This window comes from Mixophyes fleayi, chromosome 9, assembly GCF_038048845.1.
Source record: "Mixophyes fleayi isolate aMixFle1 chromosome 9, aMixFle1.hap1, whole genome shotgun sequence".
NCBI classification, from domain to species: domain Eukaryota; kingdom Metazoa; phylum Chordata; class Amphibia; order Anura; family Limnodynastidae; genus Mixophyes; species Mixophyes fleayi.
The window spans coordinates 114,160,533-114,182,965 of NC_134410.1; the positions used below are offsets into that span (position 1 = coordinate 114,160,533).

The window sequence follows — 22,433 nt, forward strand, 5'->3', positions numbered from 1 at the left end:
TCAATAACCCAGAACACACAGGGAATGGCAGTGACGCCATCTTACTTAAGGGCAACGTCGATTGACGTAACATAAAAATAATGCAGAACAGCGCCACCTGCTGGCTAACGCTACAAATGGTCGTGGGAGTGTAGCTGTAGCTACTTGTGTCAGCCGCTACATCGTGGAGGACCTCACCACTGATCCTGCCAGACGCTCTTGCCGGTGTAGAGGACTCTATGGTGATCCCGGCTGGACCCGGAGATGCAGGTTACCGTGAAAGCGTTAAAAGGAAAAGAGGCCATTATCCAGGTACGTGGGGTGCAGGGGGACCGGGTATACATGGGGTGAGCACTGGATGCACAGATCTGTGCACATAATGCTGTATTTAGTAATGGTTGTATAAACAGCCTGTAGTCTTCTCCTACAGTAATACATAATTACACCCAATCACAGTGCTCTCCCTTGTGTTGGACATATAACCCTAGATATTCCTATAGGACTATATCTTCTCTGATATATCCCTGTTTTTCATATTGTCCCATGGTCCAGTACAGGCCTGTGCTACCTCCCTTGTTTTGCTTTGCTGGATACAGGGTTGGGGATCTGCTACTAGACTGTATGGTTGATGGGTTACAGTGTATTGAGTTATGAATATGCCTTGTGGTAAATTCATGTTGGAGGAGTAATGTTCTACTACAGTGTAATAGAAATGGTTTATATGAGCATGTACATTGGTCAGGTCATGTTTGATGGGTGTAGTGTTCTACGGCTGTATAGAATGTAATAAGGTTGTATTATGATTGTGTCATGCCGGTTAGGACTTAGTTATGTGTAATAGTATCGTGGTCATCGTATTATGATCATGTTACATAGTTAGCAATGTCCTCCTCTTATATTTTTTTCATGTAAGCATGTTTTTTTCCAGTGAGCAATCATCATCATTATCATTTATTTATATAATTCCGCAGCGCTGTACAGAGAACTCATTCACATCAGTCCCTGCCCCATTGGAGCTTACAGTCTACATTCCCTAATGTAGACACACACTCACAGACAGAGAGGGAGACAAACAGACAGAGAGGGAGACAGACAGGGAGAGACTAGGGTTAATTTTGATAGCAGCCGATTAACCTACCAGTATGTCATCTTGGCAGCGATAACTTTCAAGTGACCGTATATGTGCCTCTAAATATCTTTTTAGGTTGTTAAGGTGGAAATGTAGTCAGTAAGTGGACAAGTTGACAGAGTCAGAATGTCGACATGTTCATTATGTCTACATGTTGTAAAGTTGACAGTCATAATGTTGACATTAGAAAGGCAATGCCAACCGCCGGCAATACAGCCGCTGGACCCGCTGGCACAATACACCAACTGGCACAATATTGTAATTAATATAGTAAAATATATAAATAAATACAATGGGATGCAAAGCTAAAAAAAAAAAAAAAGTGCCCCCCAAAAGCAGATTAACCAGCTCTAGCGCTGCCAGCCTAAGCTAGTAGTAGCAAAACGGAGGGGGGGGGGGGGCAAAGAGCAACCCCCACCCCGATTTTACTAGTGTCAGCTTTGGTGGCAATATAGCTGGGGAAGTCTCAGTGTGGGGTCCCCCTGCCATAATGACAACCAATCCCAGACTGGTCAGCACAGGACTGGATTCCCAAAAAAGATCGGGTCCGCAAAAAAACTCAATTTTGACCATGGTGCACTACAGGTCCCAACAAGTCCAGACTGCCAATAACAGTTTGGACATGCTGGTGCTTGTACTACAGACACCAGCATACCCATGGATGCCAGGGCATGCTGGTACTTTGGGAACCACAAGTGCCAGAATTCCCTGTAACCTAGGGCCCGCTGGGACCTCTAGTGCACAAAGACAAAATGTAAATAAAACACACACACACCCTGTTTTAAAAATTACTTTATTTGAAATAAATAAAGAACACCCCTGTAGTACTCGCCAACATCCAGGTTCTTCATCTGTAATCCATGCTTGCCCAAAAAAATAAAACAAAATACATTCACATAGTCTTGTAGCTTGAAAACCAGCATATAAATAAAATAAAAAAACACATCCATGGTCTTACAGCTTTGAAAGCCAGATAATCCACAGGATCAGTGCTTAATAAAATCAAAAAAATCCTTTAGAACACAGCAAACTAGCTCTTCCCATGAAGAGCTCCCGCCGTGTATTGACTTACTTACAGCCGCTAGGACTATTTATAACATGGGGATTTCCCATGTCCCCAGAGCTGAGGTCGCAATCCACACATTGAATAGAAATTAACCTCCCTCACTTGCAAACCACACATTGCAGAGACCTATAATAAGTGGATAAAAGGACTTGCCCTCTTGTGGTTTTGTGGACTTCAGCTGGGTTTGGGCTGCCTTCCTCGCTCTCAAGTGCTGGGACCCTGACAGTAGCCCCTTGCAGGGTTTGCATGAACCCTGACTATGTTGCTTTAGAGATTGCCTTATAGATGGGTGACCCGTCTGACCGAACAGAGGGGTGTTGGAGGACTGTGAGGTAAAGTATTGCGAAAGGCAGCTCAAGAGACTACTGAGAGTGCCCTGGTGACTGTTTCTCTCTCAATTATCATGAACATTTACCAGCCCGGCAACACATGGACTCATCCTGCTGTTCCTTTACAAACTACTTGTGAGCTCTCATAAGCAGGACGAGTCCATCTTTGGCATTGTTCTGTTTTATGTTGTTGGGGAGAGGGGAGCTATGAAGAATACAGAGAAAGAGAGAGTTGTATTTCTTTTTACCCTAAAATCTGCAGTATTTTGCTATGTGGTCCACACTTGTACACCAGAGCTGGTATTCTAGGTCTGGAGCACATCACAAGTCTCTTTGTTTTTAATTTAACAGGTCTCTGAAAGCGACACTGTTCTTGCAGTGAAAAGACTGGTGGAAGAAAAGTTGCAGGTGCCTGTGTCACAACAGCGACTGTTGTTCAGAGGCAAAGCGCTGTCAGGTACAGACTCAGTCGCTATATTGTATACATTGTAATAATCAACTTTTTAAACTTTCTTTTACTTCTATCTTCCAAGCATTCACTACACTCCACTTGTGACATACACATTGTGTAGTGCTTGATGTAAATTGCATTTGGCTTGTGGCATACCTACTTAACATGGACGTATTGTGGAACTGGAAATATTATGCAGGTTGTATTTTCCCTTGAACTCCCTCTCCTCTTGATTAATGGAAAAATTAGTTGTGCCTCCCTTGGCATCTCTGTTGTTACTGAGTTAAAGCTTACTGAGGGATGTATATAGAATTTATGAAAGGCGCAAGACTGTGTTGGCAATATGGCAGCTGTTGATTGGTTAGCAGCGCCAGTTCAATTGATTTACTTAAATTGCAAAACTTGGAAAGCCGTTTATGATCTTGACTCTGCTCAGGCCATAAAATCCAGTCATACCTATTTAAACGTTTCTTGTTAATTCGGGTTCATCAGGAGTTATAATTATGGGCAAACAAGTATTGTGAGTTACAGATTTTGGATGGGGGAAAAAGGGGACTGTCCTGGGAATATCGGGACACATTGGAGCTATCGCCTTGCTGTGCATGACTACACTGTACTAGATCACAGATAAATATACCTGAAATGGTTCTATTAAAGTTATTTCATCATTTTCCAATAATCATTGTCTATGCGATTTGTGTGGTTCCAAAGCACAAGCAATTTATTTAGCAAAAGAATAAGTTAAATAAATAAGTACAGCTGATACATACGCTGCTCTCTGCTGCATCCAGCTAGACAGTCCTTCAGACCTGAAGACTGTGGTCAGAGTAACTGACTAGCTGATTCCAGGGAGCAATATTTATACATTTGTTGTTACAGTAAATACAATACAGATGACTTGGCAAGTTTCCATAGGTTCAGGCTTCAGGAAGGTCCAGTGTAATGCAGTCCATAGGTCAGTTCAAACACCCTCCAAGGGTGGGGGTCAACTTTCCAAGGGTGGGGGTCAGCTCTCCAGAAGATGAATACTAATGTTCCCGCCAACAACTAGTTTAAACTGGTCTATTGGCATTACACAGACAATATCATTCTAATCATTTATTCCCTATCATCCATAACTATCATATGCAAGGAGCGATCCTTTCGACGAATGTACCGGATGTCTGCGAATAAATAGGGGATTCGAATGATACCGGACATGACATATTACCTTAGATCTCACTAATGTGTACATATAACCTTATAATATTTAACTATAAACCAAATAACATCTGCTCATAAACAACTGTGGATTGGAACTATTATAAATATGAACTATATACAAGTGAATGTGTAAGTGCGAGTGTATGTGTGTGCGTTATTTATCGTGCGATTGCGCCATAACACGTGGCGTACTGATCGCAATTGCACGGTAAAACAATATTAATCAATATACTTTCTTTTGTCCAATTATTTGACTTTGACAGTTCTTAATAACATGAAATATGAAATCCATTTAGTTTTTTTTTTTTTTTTTTTTTTTTTTTTATTAATACCCTTAAAGTGAATCTTTTACTTTTTAAAGAACCAACTTTTGGAACTTTATAGCAAATTTTATTATACTCACTGTTTACTAAATTAGTAATAATTACTACAAATCTGTAGACACTATGAGATTTCATTTTCCACTATAGTGATGACCCCCCGCCCCCCCCTGTAACTCATAGTGCATGGCCATATAATATAAAGCTGGGCGGGTAATAAATAATAGTAAATGAAGAGGACACAATCCAGACAGTTGGAATCGGTAGGGCAGAATACAGCTGTTTCTGCTCTGCTGAATCTGTCTGGACGGATTAAGGCCTCTTGCACGCTGTGAACGGCTGTTGCTAGATACGAATAAATGGTGTGGTCTGTCTTCTGGTAATAGTGGGTGGCCAAGGGAAAAGGAGCTGGACATAAAGAGAAGGGATTATCCAAAAGTGGACAACCTCTTTAACAATTTCCATAACCTACAGGGCCATCAACAAAGCTGCACCAACATACATCTCCTCTCTTGACACAAAATATCTCCCAACTCGGCAACTCCGTTCTGCACAAGATCTGCGTCTCTCATCCACACTTATTACATCCTCCCATTCCCGGTTACAGGACTTTTTTCGGGCTGCACCCACTCTATGGAATTCTCTCTCTCGCACAATAAGACTCTCCTCTGGTCTACAAGCATTCTCTGAAAACCCACCTTTTCAGAAAATCTTATAATATTCCTCAACCACCCTCTTAACCTCACTACATTACCCTATTACCACCCGTTATACAACTACCCCTTGACCAACATTGTTGTGTGACAGGATCATTTAGCTTATGAGTCACTTTTACCTTTGCAGTCTGGGTGGGCCGACTGCAAATGTAGACTTAACCTCATGTGTCAAACTCCCATTTTCCAATAGATTGTAAGCTAGCGAGCAGGGCCTTCTCAACTCTTTGTCTGTTTTACCCAGTTTGTTTATTAGTTTACTGTTTGTCCCCAATTGTAAAGCGCTACGGAATATGTTGGCGCTATATAAATAAATGATGATGATGATGATGGGAAGCAATATAAGCAGTGTCTTCCCTAATGCCGAAGGAGAGTCTTGAAACAGATCCACAACCAAATACAACAGTCCTCCCAACACACACTACAGAATCCCTTATTTGATGTGTTAATGAGCCCACAATGTTTTATATGGTGCTCAAACTCTTTTCTTATAAAGGGTGCTTAAAAATGCTGCTTTGTGTTTCTATAAGTCTATAGGGTCCTTCATCTCTAACAAGTAAATGCTGTTTCTGTTAACGGTGTGTGCCCCTTGTGCCAATCTGATTTCGCCTGTTCTGTGAAACAGGAAGTTGTCCGAGTGTTTCCTCACACAACCCATGCATTACAGATCTTTCTGTGTTTTTTTTTTTCCCATGTACAAGCAGCTTGCACTTTAATTTTTTTTTACTGTATTTGTGGCTTTTTAATAAACCAATGAATAATTGTCATCCTCAGATGAACATAGTCTTTCTTTTTACTCCGTTGGGCCCGGCTCAAGACTGAACCTAATGGTGAAGGAGCGAATAACTCAGGAGGCCGCAGGGAGCGCCGTCTGGAAATCCTTGGCTGTCATCCTGGCGAAACATTTCAGCCCCTCTGATGCAGAGAGAGTTCTGCAACATGTACAGAAGGTAAGGCAATGGGAAACAATATAATGATTTTTTTTTTTTTTATATATACTTTTAGTAAAAAAAAAAAAGAATAAAATAGACTTGAACTACCTTAAAGGAGATCCCTATCTATAATTCCTCCTGGCTCTCTGGAGCCCCCCAATGTAGTAAAAGTATTCCATACCCGGTTCGGGAGATGCTCACCCCTACTGGCTGCCTCAGCTGCTGTGATATAACTAGCAATGTGGTTAAGAACATAGAGTAGAATGATCTCTCTATGGGGGAGATTCAGTCCTGAAACATTAGTGGAGACACCTCATGCCGATAATATGGCTGGAATCTCCGCTCGTGCAAGGAAAGACGATCAGAGATTCCTACCGTAATTGCTGGTAATGTGCAGTGTCCGCGCGCTACATCGCCAGCAATTTAATCGCCCCCTAAGGAAATTTGGGGGAATTTTTTTAAAATTCAGACATATCTGTAAATATATCCAGAGTAATATGCCTGTTTTTGCATTGAGTAAGCAATATTCTTAGCAATATTCTTAGCACTATTGTTAGTCTATTAAAGGTCATGCAGAAAAGCTATTCGGGAATGAATATTCCAGCAGTATGAAAGGATATGTCTGATTGACGAAATTTTGCATTCATGAAAATGTTTCAAGTAGAAAATTTATATTCGGTGAATATGTACTTTAACTATAGATTTAAACTGACGAAGGACTGAAATATTCTCTCCCGGCTGCCGTGCATTCCCTATATACTCTGATACATTTAAAAGAAAAAATCCGTTTAACATAATCAACAATTGAAGGATTCAACGCTCACTTGCTGTACACACCGTGTCTGCAGGACAGCGTCTTGAAGATATTGCAGAGGTTACAGTCCTCTACATCTTAGATACTCAACCTGTGGCAGATCCCAGGTGTACTTCAGTCTGTTAAATAACCCTTCACCAGCCAGTGCAAATAACTGTGCAGTGCTAAAAATAGCAGCGAATGTCTTTAATCTGTACGTCTAGTCTGGAGGGGGGATCCTTGGCACCTGTAATCCCCCCCCCCCCTTCCTTATTTAATTTATTTCTTATAAATCCAGTACAGAACTAATCAGAAGAGGTATTTTTAAAACCTTTCATTGTAAAAAGAGTTGCTCAGTATACATTTTACTTAGATTGGGGGGTGGGTACTTCATATAAACAAAAACATTTTAGGGGGAACTTGTGAAACCTCTCCACGTTTGAGAGACCCTGAGCCACAGCATAGCTCCCAACCTTTGGCTCTTCAGGTGTTGTGAAACTACAAGTCCCAGCATGCCCTGCCAGCTATAGGCTGGCTATCTACTGGCAAAGCATGCTGGGGCTTGTAGTTTTACAACACCTGGAGAGCCACAGGTTGGGTAGGCCTGCTCTAAAGAAGCAGCTATACAATCTGGTACAGGGGTGTTTTGGAACAGTTAGAAGAAAGAGCAGAACCGCCACTATTTTGTTGGTTGGGATGAATTGCATTCTAAGCCTCCTTACCCAAATACTTTGGTGATATGACCAACCCATTCCTTTATGTATATAGTTGCAGTCTATGTATAAGACCAAAACCTCAAGCAGCTTCTGTAACATATATCTTCTTGCAGTCTGATAGGTCTATCACCTATGCTCATCCTTGCTTCTTATTTGTCCTTCTCTAGGACTACGAATGCAGTCTGTCTCTTCTTAGCCTGGATGACATTGAACGGCTGGCTACACGGATCCTTCACCCGCAGCTACCAGATACCATAGACCTTGGATTCCTGGACTGAGAAACTGAGTCCCCCCCCCTTCCCCCTTCCACAATGCACTTGTTGTTCTCCCCCTGTACAGTCACCAAATTGCATCACAACTGTAATAAAATACAAAATGACAAAGGAGTCCATGACTTTGTTTCATAAAACTGGTCTATTGTTTTGCCGTTCAACTCCACAAGTGAGGCATATAGTTCATGTAAGACCTCTTTGATTTGCTGGTAAAGGTCTTTGTGTACACTCCTAAACCAGGGTATACATTGATGCAATTATTGTGCAGATCACATGATAAACCACCGTTTGGTCAGATATTGCATTAGTGTGTACGCTCCCATGATCATGTTTTATCGTACCAAAGCACATCATATCTGATGATTTGGTTTTATAAGCTTCCTAAAAATCACAATCAGTGAAAGAACGATGTTGGGTAGATGTGGAAGTGTGTACGCACTCACGACCAGCAGTGTAGGCAGATCTCTATAGAGTGTGCAGAGTAACTATCATTTCAACAGATGGGTATAACAGATGAAGATCACAGATCTGCATGTAAAACGTGTATAGTGTGTACACATGCTTTGGCATTGTCGAATCTAATTACCAATACAATTACAGTAAACAAATTAAGTTAGTAATTCCTGTATAAATCTGAGACTTACAGATCTGCATGCCTGATACCTTAGACGGACATGAGGAAGCTCTAAACAGAGGAGCCTGACGAGTAGAAAACTACTCATCCGGGTTATAGTCCTGAGTCCTGTGTCCAGGGCGACCTAGTTTTTTCTGTTCTTGGCTCAGGTCAGCAGTCTCGGTGTAGACCTGCAATGCTGTCGAATCTTAATCAGATTGTTCACCCGTAAGTGTCAGTTTATCAGTTATGAGCTCATCAGCCGGGAGACTAAAAGACACCGCAAGTACTACGTGTACAATTAACTCTCTACTTTATTAGTTACCAGCTTGTGTCTTTATAGCACAAAATCACGTATTCCAGAACACTACGCCCCAAAAGGTTTTAACCACTCATGCTTTCTATACTTAGATCTTGCTACATTCAAACATTTTCACACAGGAATAGTCCCCAGGGGGGAGTTGGCTTATATCCTGTGCTGCCATATTCAAGGTCATAAGCACAGTCTCCTGCAAACAATGAATAACTCCTACAAACTAGCTGTATCTAATCTGTCTTTAAGCTATAAGAGAGCAAAATGTCTATAAGGCAACAAGATGGCGTCCGCTTAGCAAAATCACATTTCTCAGCATGATCATCACGACTTTCAGTCGTTGCCAAAATCGTTACAGAAATTGCCTTTGAAGTAAAATGCTATCGTGTGTACCCAGCTTTACAGGCACGTGTTATTTTTTTTTACTTCAATAGTATTTTTATTATTAATTTTTCAAAAATTATGGGGTACAGAAAGAAGAAAGGGATGGGGGGGTAAGGAAAGGACACAAAATTAAAATGGGAAGGGTTGAGGGGGTACATAGTGGGGGGAACACATTAAACAATTCTGCTGTTAAACCATATTGAACACATGAGGGAGGTAACCTAATAGGTTCCCTTCCAATTCGTGAAAGTTACACTGGTCGAATGGTCACCAGGGAACTACTAATAGGGACATTGGGGAACTTCGCTAAGTGTAGGAGATGCAGGTAGTAAATCAGAGTCTATTCGGTCTGGACGCGCTCCCTCTCCGTCCGTAACATACACATGCCAGCTGAACCACTTCATTATCGGGGACGAGGTGGCAGTGGAGTAGGGCATCCCCTCTGTCTTCATTTCAAAGCTGAATTGCACCTTGGCCACTACTTTCGATATCGAGGGTATCTGTGGTGACTTCCAACCTTGAGCTAAGGAGGCTCTTGCGGCAATCAGAATATGACTAAAGACATATTTAGCATGTGATGAAAACTGAGGGGGGTAATGCTGCAGTAACGCAACCTCCGGGGTAGGAGAGAGATTTTGTCTCGTAACCTTATTGGCTAGCTGGAAGATTTGTACCCAGAACGACTGTATATGGGGACAATTCCAGAATATATGCATCAAATCCCCCGGTATATTGCATTGCCGCCAGCAAAGTTTCAGGCACGTGTTATTTTGAAGGCACTTAATATTATATTATCTATTGGATTAAAACAACAATTGCGTCAGAATAAGACCATTTATTCATTTTCTATCATTTTGCATAGATTTCTGAAGATACACCATGTTATTGAAGTGTATTTATTTACATTTTACACTATATACATGTAAACACAATACAATATATATTTATAATACTGTAAAGCAGTGAATAATAATTATTGGCTTCATATTCCATTACATTGTGCACCCATTAAATGATCATTTTGCAGACCGTTCAATGAATGGATTTGTTTTTAAGACATAAAATGTTAGCTAGAAATATATAATAACTTATAAATCCAAGTGCAACAGGAAGATTTATAATTATTTTTACTCTGAACAATTATTAAGCCTCTCTCTCATTTTGTTTCACCAGCCACACATTGCTGGTTTGCATCATAGATTAACAGAGCTACCACATGGTGTGTTTAGTACCACATATGACTGCGTACACCAAGCATGGACAATGTGTGGCTCCAGGTGTTGTGAAATGAAAAGTCCCAGCATGCTTTGCCAGGAAATAACTGTCAGGGAATGCTGGGACTTGTAGTTTCACAACACATGGAGAGTCACGGGATGTCCAGGCATAAACCACCGCAGGAGCTTTTCTTTTGGGGAGGGGGGGGGGGGGGGGAATTAACCCCCAAAACTTGACCAAAACATAACTGTCAAATGCTAACTCCAGCCATACATGGATCCATAGAGAATATGGAGTGTTGGAAACTGCTGTTGGTTGGCTCTTGTGGGCAGTGAGAAATAGCGGTTTGCTGTGGGCAATGTATCCCCGGCTGCAAAGCAGCTGTGTGGCATAGCCTGTAACTGTATTTTAGTGATCGCTAAAGGATAATCTTTTTATATATCCCAATAGAGGAAAAAAAAGCAGACGTATAGTTCAAGTGCATGGAACAAATGCTATCTTAACTGACCATAAGTTCTTTATGGAGGTAACATTGTCCTCTGGTTCAAGGAAGAAGAGGTTCTATACTTGGCGGATGTGTGGTGAATGGGGCTTCGTACGGTTAGTCTTTTTCCTGCTTCTATGCTTTCTCCAGGCCCTCTGGATAACAACAGCCGCTTGGTTTTTGCGTTGGAAGAGCTGCTTTCTGGCCTTCTCCCTTTCCACCAGTTGGAGTCTTGCCTCCAATGGAATCAGCTCAATGTCCAGCTGCTGCCAGGACAGGGCACTTTGCCCGGGTCTTGAACACTCTCTGGGTAATGGTATGGTCGGTGCCCGCCTGAAGCTAATATCACTTGTTGGAGAGCACATTACTCCCTTTCTATCTATGTCTGTCTGTTTAATATGCCTACAGCGTGAACCAGAAGTGCTACGTTGTACCTTTCCTAAACATTTTTGTCCGTCACACTTCGACTGTTTTCCGGTTGTAGGTCTCTGTCCGGCTCTGGCCGAACTACTTCTTTCCTTGTACTTTTGCCTGTCTGAATTTTCTCTATGTTGGGAAGAATTATTCTTATCATTTGTTATCTCGATTACCATAACAGAAGATTCTTTATTTATCCTAGATGATATAGGTTCTGTAGTACTACAAGCCCCCATTTTTGGAGTATTTCTATCCAAGTTTTCTCTTTTATTCTTTGGAGTTCTAGTGCTTTGCTTTTGAATGGCCTCCTCTTTATTGATGATATTTACTGAAGTTTCTAGTTCCTGGATGCAAAGTCTATTTCTACCACCTTTTTCATTGCTCTCTACCTTTACAGAAAAATCAGAATCTTCTCTAAGTTCCTTGTGAGATTTCCTACGCCCATGATGCTCTTTTTCAGGGATCATATTATCGCTGGATTCCTTTTTAGACCTCCAGTTTTTCCTATTTTCTTCTTGTTTCTCACTTAGGCCATCTGCATTATATTTGTTCTCGGCAACTACGGTTGGGGATGAAGTGGGCTGAGAATGAGAGGTTTTCCTTGGACTACCTTTGTTGGGTGTCCCACAAACCTCTTTGTGTCTTGGAGATGTGTGTCCAACTTGCAGTTGCTCTATTGTCCTGTTTTCTCTTTGGTGCTCTTTCACTTTTGTCTTGTTTGTAAGCTCTTGCAGTCTTTCTTTTGTACTTCTTTTCTGTTGTGCTTCATTATGACCGTCGTCTTCTTGTCGGCCCCTGAAACAACCTTGGATTTCAGTCTGCTTTTCTTCTTTATGCTCCTCTTTGTCTGACTGACCAATTCTCAATTTCCTTTTACTTTCGCCCTCTCTCTTTTTGGCTGCTGCATCTTTCCTCAGCTGTTCGTGTTTCATTAACAGGTTCTTCCTCTCTCTGAAAGCCCTCCGCACTTTGTGTGCCTTGTATACTGCCTGAATTTTCGAGGCGGCAATGTCCTGTATTGCGGCAATAGACAGGGCACCGTGTTCCAGCATAAATTGTATCACTTCCTGGTGCCCACCAAGCAAAGCATAATCCAAAGGTGTGTATCTCTCTTCAGTGCTTTCCATCTGGTTAGGAAAGGCGTTATAGTGTAGCAGAAGTTTTATTGCATCTAGGTAACCATTGTTGCAGGACCAGTGCAGAGCTGTGCGCCCATTCTTATCCTGGATGTTGGGATCTGCCTTGTTCTCCATTAGTATTTCCATGCAACCAATATAGCCGCCGTAGGCTGCGCACTGCAAAGGCGTCCTACCTTCGTAGTCCTGGGCATTGGGGTTAATATTATTTTCTATAAGTATTTGACATACATTGGCATTGCCTCCTAATGCTGCCCAATGAAGTGGAGAGCGTCCATCTTTGTCCACAAGATGAACTTTAGCACCTCCTTTAATTAAGGTATAGATGACCTCTCTGTGTCCCATTTCACATGCTCTGAACAGTGGTGTGTGCTTCATGACGTCTGCAGCATCCACTTGAGCGCTGCTTTCTAAAAGAATACGTACGGTGCTGATCTGTCCAGATAAAGAGGCAGCGTGAAGTGCGGTCCCTCCGTATTTATCCGTTCTGTTTATCTCTAACTCTGGGTCTAGCTCAAGCATAGCTTTTACTGCCTCATCGCTGCCTTTCCCTGCTGCCCACATAAATGCAGTCCTGCCCTCTAAATCTGCCTCATCTCTTACAGAAGGGTGAGCCAGCAGAATCTTCACAGTATCAGGACAATTTCCCTGGGCAGCGTAATGCAGAGGGGTTGCTCCTTGGCTGTCGGAAGGAATGTTGGGGGAGCGATTTCTTTCCAGGAGGAGATTTGCAATTGGAGTATGACCTAACAGTGCTGCCCAGTGCAGAGGGGTACGGAAGAGATTGTCATAAGGTGCCACGTTACAACCCCGATAGGACGTCAGCAGCCGCACCACCTCTTGATTACCATCACCAACAGCAAGGTGCAGAGGAGTGCGGCCTTCGTAGTCCTGCCAGTTGAGCAAAGATTCTGTTGGAGCTGCTTCCAGCAAACAACGCACAGTTAGCGCAGCTTCTGGATCTTTGTGCCCTGCGGCCCAATGCAGTGGTATCTTACCTTCCTGGTCAGGGATGCCAATGTTGGATCCATGACGCACTAACAACCTGACATGCCGTGGCCGGTTGTAGTAGGCGCTCCAATGCAGTGCCGTTTGCTTTCTCTGATCCTGGGCATCCACCTGACCAGGTGGCGTGTGTTTCAGAAGAAGAGCCAAGCAACGGGTATCTTGGTGACGGGTTGAGAGGTGTAGTGCCGTGATGTCACGTAAATCACGGTGTGTACAGTCAGCCCTACGAGACAAAAGCAGTTTCAGCAGACGGTGGTTTCCAGTTTGGGCAGCCAGATGTAACACGGTCCTCCCACTTTTATCAGAACGATTCACCTGGGCGCCATAACGTAAGAGAACTTCTGCACAGGCTCTGCGGTCACCCAACACGCTGTACATCAGAGAGGTTCTTCCGAGCTGGTCTTCCTGATCAATAAGACCTGAGTTGGAGCCAATTAGCCGCAGCAGGGTTGCCTTGTCCCCTGTCACAGCAGCTGCATGCACAGGGGAGGCCAAGGAAGAGCCCTGGGGCTGAAAGTTCATCTTCCTACAAACTGAATTCCCCAGCACAGTTTCTATGGCAGCCAGGAGCTACAACCTTGCTGTTTCTATAGCAACATCACCCAAGTTGTCATCGTCTCTATGGTTCTGCAGACTGCCCGGAAATCTCAACATCTCTATGGTAACGGGCGTTCTATGACATGTGGCCGATACCTAGAGCGAGGCGGTAGCAGTGCGCATGTGCGCTGAAGGCGTGATGACGTAAACACGTCCCGTACGTTATATTATTGGAGTCTGACCCCGGAAGTGTCACTACTAGTCTGGTATCATGGCTGCCGGGTCCTTGCCTGCCTCCATGGCGCCGTACTTTCCGGGGTACCGAGCCTTTGACCCGGAGTCTCTGGGCTTAGGGGCTGCGTTCCGCCTCACCTCGTTCTCTGACATGAAGGGGTGAGGGTGTAAAGTCCCGCGGGAGACGCTGCTCAGGCTCCTGACGGGACTGGAGGAGGGGGAGCCCAGGGAGACGGGCGGGGAACCGGAGGGGTCATGTGCGGTGCAGGATGGAGGGACCCCGAGGCTAGGTGAGCATGAGACACTTTCTATGGCAAACTAGATCCAGCCAACCTTTTGGTGCTTTCCAGCTGTTGTATAACTACAGGTCCCAGCATACTCTGCTGCAGTCCTGGGCCACCTGTAGTTCTGCATCAGCTGGAGAGCCACAAGTCCCATCATGCTTTGCTGCAGTCATGGGCCACCTGTAGTTATGCATCAGCTGGAGAGCCACAAGTCCCAGCATGCTCTGCTGCAGACATGGGTTGCCTGTGGCTCTCCAGCTGTTGTAGAACTACATGTCACAGCATGCTCTGGTGCAGGCATGGACCACATATGGGTTCCCAGCAGTTTTAGAATTGCATGTTCCAGCGTGCTTTGCTGCAGTTATGGTTCTGCTGATGGCTCTCCAGCTGTTGTAGAACTAAAAGTCCCAGCATGCTCTTCCAGAACTTGTCACACCAGAGCAGGGTTCCTGATGAGTTTATTAACAGTCCCAAGTTGCACACTTGTGTGTTATATTGAGCATAAAGTTTTTCAAATCTGATTTCTTTTGGTAACTAGTTGCAATGGTGTTTTTGATGATTAAGAGAATTTCTCTAGTACACCCTGAATACAGTGGCACAGTAATGTTAACCAAGTGGTGGGGAAATAAGGAAGTAGCCTTGCAAAACATTCTTGCATAACAATGCTCAAGTATGTTTTTTTCAGAAAAAGTTGGTAGAACAAGAACTTCAACATGGTGAATCTCTGGTGATTTCTGTTTTTAAAAAGCCTTGATGAAAACATAATGTGGCCCTTTATCAATGAACCTCTTGCATTATTTGCACATTTATATTTTCATACACAATGCATTAAGGACATCAGCTATGATTTCTTAGAAGGCCAGATGCTGTCTGAAACATATACTCTGCCAGCACTCTTGTCTTAAATGTATAAATGAGCGAATGTACAGTTTAACTTCTTCATCTAAGTGGTTAATGGCGTGCTGGCTTTCTTGTTTTTTTGAGCTGGTGTATGGAACTGCCCGATCATGCATTTTTATGGTCTTGAGACCCTGCTAAATACAGCAAATGTTGTGGGTCACGGGCCGGGAAGTCCGCCAAAGTACTGTTATTTGTAATGGAAATTATTTTTAAGTAAGATGTCCCATTTAAATATATTCAAACATAAAATACATTTGAAAACAAGTATAATATGGGAGCAGGACAATTTTACATTTGGACCTCTGATGGCACATTTGCTCTTCCTGTTTAGGGGACACTGGGGACTTTGATATGTAGGATCCACCTGTAATTCAAGATAGAAGTTACTATTCCCAACATTATATCTTGAATCTTGTTCAATTTACACTCTGCATAAAGAAAAATGTACAATATGGCAATATTGGATTACTGGGAAATTAAGTCGCCTTTTCCATATTTTCTTGGTATCATCCATTCTATAAAGGCACACTTCAGATCTTGTGTATCCCATTGTAACTTTGAGGACATAGAATATTAAAAATTATGTTCCTGTATTTCCTACCAGTTTGCAAGCTGGACATACTTGTATATAGAGAGCTGCAGAAATTGCTATTAGGCAATAGAGCACAGTAATATATGCTACTGACTGTCTCTTTAAATCTTTTTCATCCTCAAACCGTATAAATGGTTCCGTATTTTATTATCAAAGCTTCTTGCATTCCTCTGGTTTATAACTAGTTTAATAGTAGATTAGTCCTACTTTTAATCAAAAATAAGCAGTAAAAAAATAAATAAATCAATATGCATTACTTCAAGGTTACATACTTTGTCCATTGTTTCACTGACGTGCTTTTGCTACAGGTATTGGGATGGACTCATGTGTAATACCTCTGAGACACAGGGGGCTGTCCCTGGTTCAGACCACTGATTTCTTCTACCCATCTGTAGAGGACCCCTACATGCAGGTGAGTTAAAAACAAAAAAGTAGCAAACACGTTTTTGTATAACCTGTGTAAGAAAAACAGTAAACAGCATAATCTTAACGACTCCCTTGTGACTTGAGTCTAGCATCTGTATCCTCTTACAGGTATGATCTGCTGAGTCACATGTTGTTGCTGTTTCTGCATCTATGTAATGGAAATGGAGGGGGGAGCAGGAATCTGCTTAGAATGCATTTCATGGGAGTAGAAAACGGGCTTTGTTAGCAAAACTAGCCTTTGGTTTGATTAATGAATGGCCCCTGCATCTGCTGTATAAAGGACAGAAAGTACATGTATTAGGGCAGTGTCAGCATAGTTTATGTAGTGTTGGCCATCACGGAACTTTACCTTGAAGGTTAGTTTTTATATCCTAGGTTGTGTGATAATGGCTGCATCACTAACTGAATTACATGTCTGTAAAGCGCTAAGCCACTGTACATATGTAGGTCAGCAGAGACACCTTGTATATTGATTTATGCACAACAGGTAGGCTGGATGTGTAACCTTGTCTCAAGCAGTTGCTGCCCTCCGGACACAGCAATTTCACCTAGTAATGCTCATGTCTGAGTACAGTCACAGTCTATTACATGTTGGGCAATGATTGATCTCTTATAACTAGACGCATACCTCCTGCTTATTGTTTTATCTCATAAAGTTCAGCACAAGTGAGGGACCAAGGGCCACATTGAGAAGCACCTGAAACTCTAAGGGTTAGTGAATGTTACCGTTTGTAGATGTTCATTGTTTCCCCTGCCCTGTCCCCTTCCTTTCCCTATGACTATGCAATATAGAGGGCTTTCAATAGCTGCTCCCCTTTTCTGCTCAATTATATGGAGTGTCACAAGACTGAATTAGTCCATGTTGGCTTGTTTGTCACTTGTTTTAAAAGTGAAAGGACCACTGAAAACACAAGTCTCTCTCTCTCTCTCTCTCTCTCTCTCTCTCTCTCTCTCTCTCTCTCTCTCTCTCTCTCTCTCTCTCTCTCTCTCTCTCTCTCTCTCTCTCTCTCTCTCTCTCTCTCTCTCTCTCTATATATATATATATATATATATATATATATATATATATATATATATATTGTAAAATTGTAGTCCTTTAAGGTTACATACATGCACACTTGTAAGGATTTGTTTAAGATGTGCTTCTCTAAGCAATTTAAACAGATGTGAAAATAAAAATTATACTAAATTAATGGAACGGTGCGCGCTTGCGTTTTTGTATTTGTTGCAATGTTTATTTTTTAGTGCATGAATGCAAATTTCCAACTGCATTTGTCTCCATGGGAGCACATTATGAAAGCAAAGAGAAGCGTTGAGATCTGTTTACAAATGCATCTAACAAATCAAAGTTGTTCAAGCCAAAGAAGTTAAGAAAACACAGATTGAAAACATTTGTAAATGCATTTAAACATCTACATAAACATAGTGTGGCTTATGTTGTCTTTGCTCGTGTTGTCACATGTAATAAAAAGTGCCAGTATGTATGTGGCATTGGTGAAATTGAGTAAAGAACAATGTATTTGCATTCCTAGCACTCCATGAGAAGGAAGATTTAATCTACATTCTATTATTTGTGAGTAAAGACAAGAATATCACTCCTTATACACCATTGTAGCAAAAATGACACAGAAACTGAGTATAACTACACATTTGCTGCCGTATCAATTTTTGCTTTTTTTAATCCAACACAGCAGATAAGGAGATTTGCATTTCTACACTTGAATGTTGCTAGAGTAGGGATTACATATAAACTTCTTTCCCTCCCACCCATTTTTTTTTTCTATTGTGATCCCTATGTATGATTCAGTGCTCGTAACTTTGTTTTTCTAAGCTATGCAGAATGAGTTAAACACATAAGTGTTGTAACTGTTTTCAGGGTCGCATTGCCTGTGCTAATGTGTTGAGTGACCTGTACGCCATGGGAATTACAGAATGTGACAACATGCTGATGCTTCTCAGTGTCAGTCAGAAGATGACCGAGGAGGTGAGTCTGTCGCCTTGTCTCCTGAGTAGATCTTCCACTCTTGTCCAGTTGTTACCCCAAGAGACGGGCCAGGAATTTGGGGCATGCATAGTGATTTTCTTAGCAGTTGATTGGCACATCTTAACTATAGTCCTAAAATGATTAAGAATTATGACCTTTGGGGGTAGCTTCAATTCCCTGCATTGTTCTTTAGAACAACGTGGCCCACGCACTATTACTGTTGTAATTTCAACGCAGATTTTTGCTTGCGGCTGTGCGCCACAAGCAAAAAGCTGAGAAATTACCCTACTAACGGTAATAGTGCGCGGCTGATTGAATCTACCCTTTAGACTGGACAATACATCTGTATAGTTGTGTAATAGACACAGCTTAGTGTATGGTTAGTGGTCCCAATTGTTGGTTGGATAAGTTTGTGACTTTGTCCATTTCTGTTTGCCCTAGGAGAGGGAGAAAGTTACACCTCTCATGATTAAAGGCTTTAAAGATGCTGCTGAGGAGGGAGGCACCTCTGTCACTGGGGGCCAGACTGTGGTAAACCCCTGGATCATCATCGGTGGAGTGGCTTCTGTCGTCTGCCAGTCAAATGAATTCATTATGTGAGCTCAGCTTATGACTTTTTTTTTTTCTTTCTGTTTTAAACCGCTCAATACTACAGTATAATGTGGCCTAATTCATGGGGTTATGATTGTAGTTTTTCTACAATCTTATTTGTTTACGAACAGCATTAAGAAATGTGCATTGTGTAGTGTTTGCTTGATCCTAGGCCCTCAAAATATGATCAGATTAAATCTGATAAGATTGAATTTAATCCAGTAAAGTGTACAATCCACTTGCATTACATCGGGTGATATAGAAGGGCAATGTTCAGGTCTGTTTTAGTAAATACTTCAATGGAGGACGATGTGATGAAGCAAAAGGTGCATTGTTTTTGTATGTGCATAATTATAATCCCTCTGCTATTTGTAACTGTTGGCTACATATATTGCCTAGTAAAATGTATGTAGAGCAGTTGCCTCTCTTGCAATGCTTGTGATGCCAAACAAATCTATTTGCATTAATCTGTTCAATCCTGGCAATGGAATTACATGCTGTTGGGGCTGGGTCATAAACAAAGGTCTTCTGGCATCCGCATTGTCAGAGATGGCAGAATCTGCAGGAGAGGCGAGTGTTATATATACAGTACTAGATAATGTATATTAGATGACTATTGCAGATAGGGTTTATTGGTACATATATATCCCTTAGAGAGTTCACAAAGGTAGCTGGCCAAGAGAATGAACGCTTGTGCCATACTTTGCTCTTGAGGTCAATAGCCAGGGAAGATCCACCAAGATCCTGCTGGATCGTAAATGCTACATTACTGTGTCCACTGCATAACATGAAAAATGTATTGTGTAAATCATAGCTATAAGGGGCACATGTATGTAGTGTACACCAATGGACATGGAACATTTGTATTAAAACACAGGAGTCTTTTCTTATACACTCTGTATACCATGTCAGCGTTCATACCACCACCACCTGCTAACTTATCACTTGTTCCTCAGGCCTCACAATGCTGTGCCAGGAGATGTTCTTGTACTGACGAAACCTCTGGGGACACAGGTGGCCGTGAACGCGCATCAGTGGTTGGACAACGTAAGTGCCACCGATAGACATAGTAACAAGGTCCGTTCTCTGAAATCCATCCAATAACCTATCTTCTAACGATCTCTCATTAGCCGGACCGCTGGAGTAAAATCCGCCTGGTGGTGAGCAGAGAAGAAGTTGAGCTGGGCTATCAGGAAGCTATGTTTAATATGGCTACTCTTAATCGTACAGGTACAGAACCTACTTTGGCTCATTTTCTTTCAGGTGTAGTTTCTGTAAAACCACCAGATTGCTAAATCGGGACATTAAAGGACACTATCTCTCCAAAATGACTTTCTATCCTACCTGTATAGCTTGGGTGGTCCCTAGTCCAGAAACCCCTTTTTGTGTGCCTGGTTACCTACTATGAACTCTGTGCTGAGAGAGGACCCAGTGCGTAGATCAGACAGCGGAGGCTGTCTGTGTGCCCTCTGCACTGTTTCACAGGGGTATGAAAATGTGAGAGAAGTAATTGGTGGGGCAATCCGCTTCCCAGAGGAGAGGAGGGTTTCTCACCATAGAGAGAGCACTGTTGGCTAACCCGTGATACTCCAGGTGTTGTGAAACTACAAGTCCCAGCATACCCTTCCAGCAGTAAACTGCTATATATTGGCAAAGCATGCTGGGACTTGTAGTTTCACAACACCTGGAGTGTCACAGGTTAGCCAACACTGAGATAGAGGACTGGCAATGTGTTTTGAAAGATGTCTGTCCTTTTTAGGAGTTCAGTTTCCAGATTTACACTGCCCAAGGTCCTGTATTTTTAATAGCCGTCAGAATGTATTTTCTGACTTTATCCAGAAATATCTGAATCTGTACTTCTGACAATTATTACATAGATACTTTGTTTTTGTGTTTGAGGTTTATAACTGTTGCAATAATCTGAAACCAGTATATACCGCTCCCTGCTGTTGCAGGGCTCCAACTAGAATGCTTTAGTCTGCGTCCTAGAGCACATTAAGCCATACTGTGTGCAGGTGACCATACACTAACTGCTAACAATGCCTAACCTTGTTTCTGAAACACGTTCTCACTCATGCGGTGTCTGCTTCCAGCTGCGGCGTTGATGCACACGTTTAATGCCCACGCTGCCACTGATATTACCGGTTTTGGAATTTTGGGACATGCCCAGAACCTGGCTCAGGAGCAACAAAGTGAAGTCAACTTCGTGATCCACAATTTGCCGATTATTGCCAAAATGGCAGCCATCACAAAGGCCTGTGGAAACCGCTTTGGTTTGCTTCAAGGAACATCAGCGGAGACATCTGGTGAGTTTAAATCCAGCCTTGCATTTATCGCAATACTGTAGTGCTTTTTTTTTCTTCAATTTGTTGGATTAAATATTGGACTAGGAGGGTCAAATGGGAGTAAGACTTGTTGAAATGGGTATAGTAAGAGGACAAGGCCAGTTAGTGACTTAATTATGGGATGGGTGTGGCACAATAGTCAGCCCTTTGTCTTTCTTCTCAGACCCAACGCATTTCAGCACTAGCCTGACTCTGCCCCGTATTCCTTTCATTCCATTCCTAGCCAGAGAGCAGGAGTAGGTGGTGAGATCAGTGGACAGTGTCACCAGTTGTATATGGTTACATGTCATGGGCAAGTTTGCAGCTTTCCTCATTCTCATAACATGAATGTGTTTTGTTTTTCCTCTATAGGTGGCCTGCTAATTTGCCTTCCTCGGGAGCAGGCTGCTCGCTTCTGCGCAGAGATCAAATCACCAAAGTATGGCGAGGGACATCAAGCCTGGATCATTGGTATAGTAGAGAAAGGAAACAGGTCAGCCCGTATCATTGAAAAACCACGGATTATTGAAGTGACCCCGCGAGGAGCTGGGACCAGTGACAGCAGTAGCAGCACTACACCCAGCCTGGATGGACCATACTAAACCATACAATTTTGTTTCATGGCTGAACTGGAACTTGTTTGTATGTTTGAACAAATTAATAGGGTAAAATTCTTTTAAAGCTGCTGAAATAATCTGAAGCAGCTGTTGAAATTGCAATGACGGAACTCTAATTTGATTGTTAATTCTCTTCTCGTGGTAAAAACTGAAAGCAGAGCTCAAGGACAGGATTTTTTTTATCATCTCTACTCTTGGGTCCAGGCCTGAGCAGCTGGGTCTGAGTAGTGGAGCACAGGAGAACTGATCTCCAGAAAAAACCCTCCTATCAATGAAGCCGTTTTCTCAAACCCATTCTTGGGCTGGAAGTGGCTGACGCTAACTCTGAAGAGGGGAGGAAGGGTAAACACATCCTTGGGTTGGGCTTTCAGATTGTTTTCAATAAAGATCTTATTTTGTTGAAACAAATAGCACCCATGTGTTTACATACCACACAGATTACATGGTTGTCATAAGCTCCAAGTGAGACAC

The 22,433-nt window shown here is 42.4% G+C and overlaps 3 protein-coding genes across 3 annotated transcripts; 2 read left to right on the top strand and 1 right to left on the bottom strand.

The window, feature by feature from the left end:
* Positions 1-138: 138 nt before the first annotated feature.
* On the top strand, positions 139-8,014 carry UBL4A (ubiquitin like 4A). Its single transcript, XM_075185016.1, has 4 exons — positions 139-291; positions 2,855-2,960; positions 5,965-6,140; positions 7,799-8,014. The coding sequence occupies exons 1-4, from the start codon at positions 244-246 to the stop codon at positions 7,907-7,909; spliced, it is 441 nt and encodes a 146-aa protein (XP_075041117.1). The 5' UTR covers positions 139-243; the 3' UTR covers positions 7,910-8,014.
* Positions 8,015-10,634: 2,620 nt separating this feature from the next.
* On the bottom strand, positions 10,635-14,174 carry INVS (inversin). Its single transcript, XM_075185041.1, has one exon. It carries the CDS (start codon positions 13,993-13,995, stop codon positions 10,990-10,992), a length of 3,006 nt encoding a protein of 1,001 aa, XP_075041142.1. The 5' UTR covers positions 13,996-14,174; the 3' UTR covers positions 10,635-10,989.
* Positions 14,175-14,244: 70 nt separating this feature from the next.
* On the top strand, positions 14,245-22,370 carry LOC142101028 (selenide, water dikinase 2-like). The gene is made up of 8 exons (XM_075185057.1): positions 14,245-14,534; positions 16,329-16,432; positions 18,323-18,430; positions 18,872-19,026; positions 19,978-20,068; positions 20,152-20,251; positions 21,115-21,327; positions 21,718-22,370. The coding sequence occupies exons 1-8, from the start codon at positions 14,282-14,284 to the stop codon at positions 21,945-21,947; spliced, it is 1,254 nt and encodes a 417-aa protein (XP_075041158.1). The 5' UTR covers positions 14,245-14,281; the 3' UTR covers positions 21,948-22,370.
* The last annotated feature ends 63 nt before the right edge of the window (positions 22,371-22,433 follow it).

Bases quoted from the DNA above. Each gene is read 5' to 3' on its own strand.
- UBL4A (XM_075185016.1), top strand. From the start codon at position 244: ATGCAGGTTACCGTGAAAGCGTTAAAAGGAAAAGAGGCCATTATCCAG. The intron at 292-2,854 runs GTACGTGGGGTG...TTAATTTAACAG, and splicing joins GAAAAGAGGCCATTATCCAG to GTCTCTGAAAGCGACACTGT. The intron at 6,141-7,798 runs GTAAGGCAATGG...GTCCTTCTCTAG, and splicing joins TTCTGCAACATGTACAGAAG to GACTACGAATGCAGTCTGTC.
- INVS (XM_075185041.1), bottom strand. From the start codon at position 13,995: ATGAACTTTCAGCCCCAGGGCTCTTCCTTGGCCTCCCCTGTGCATGCA.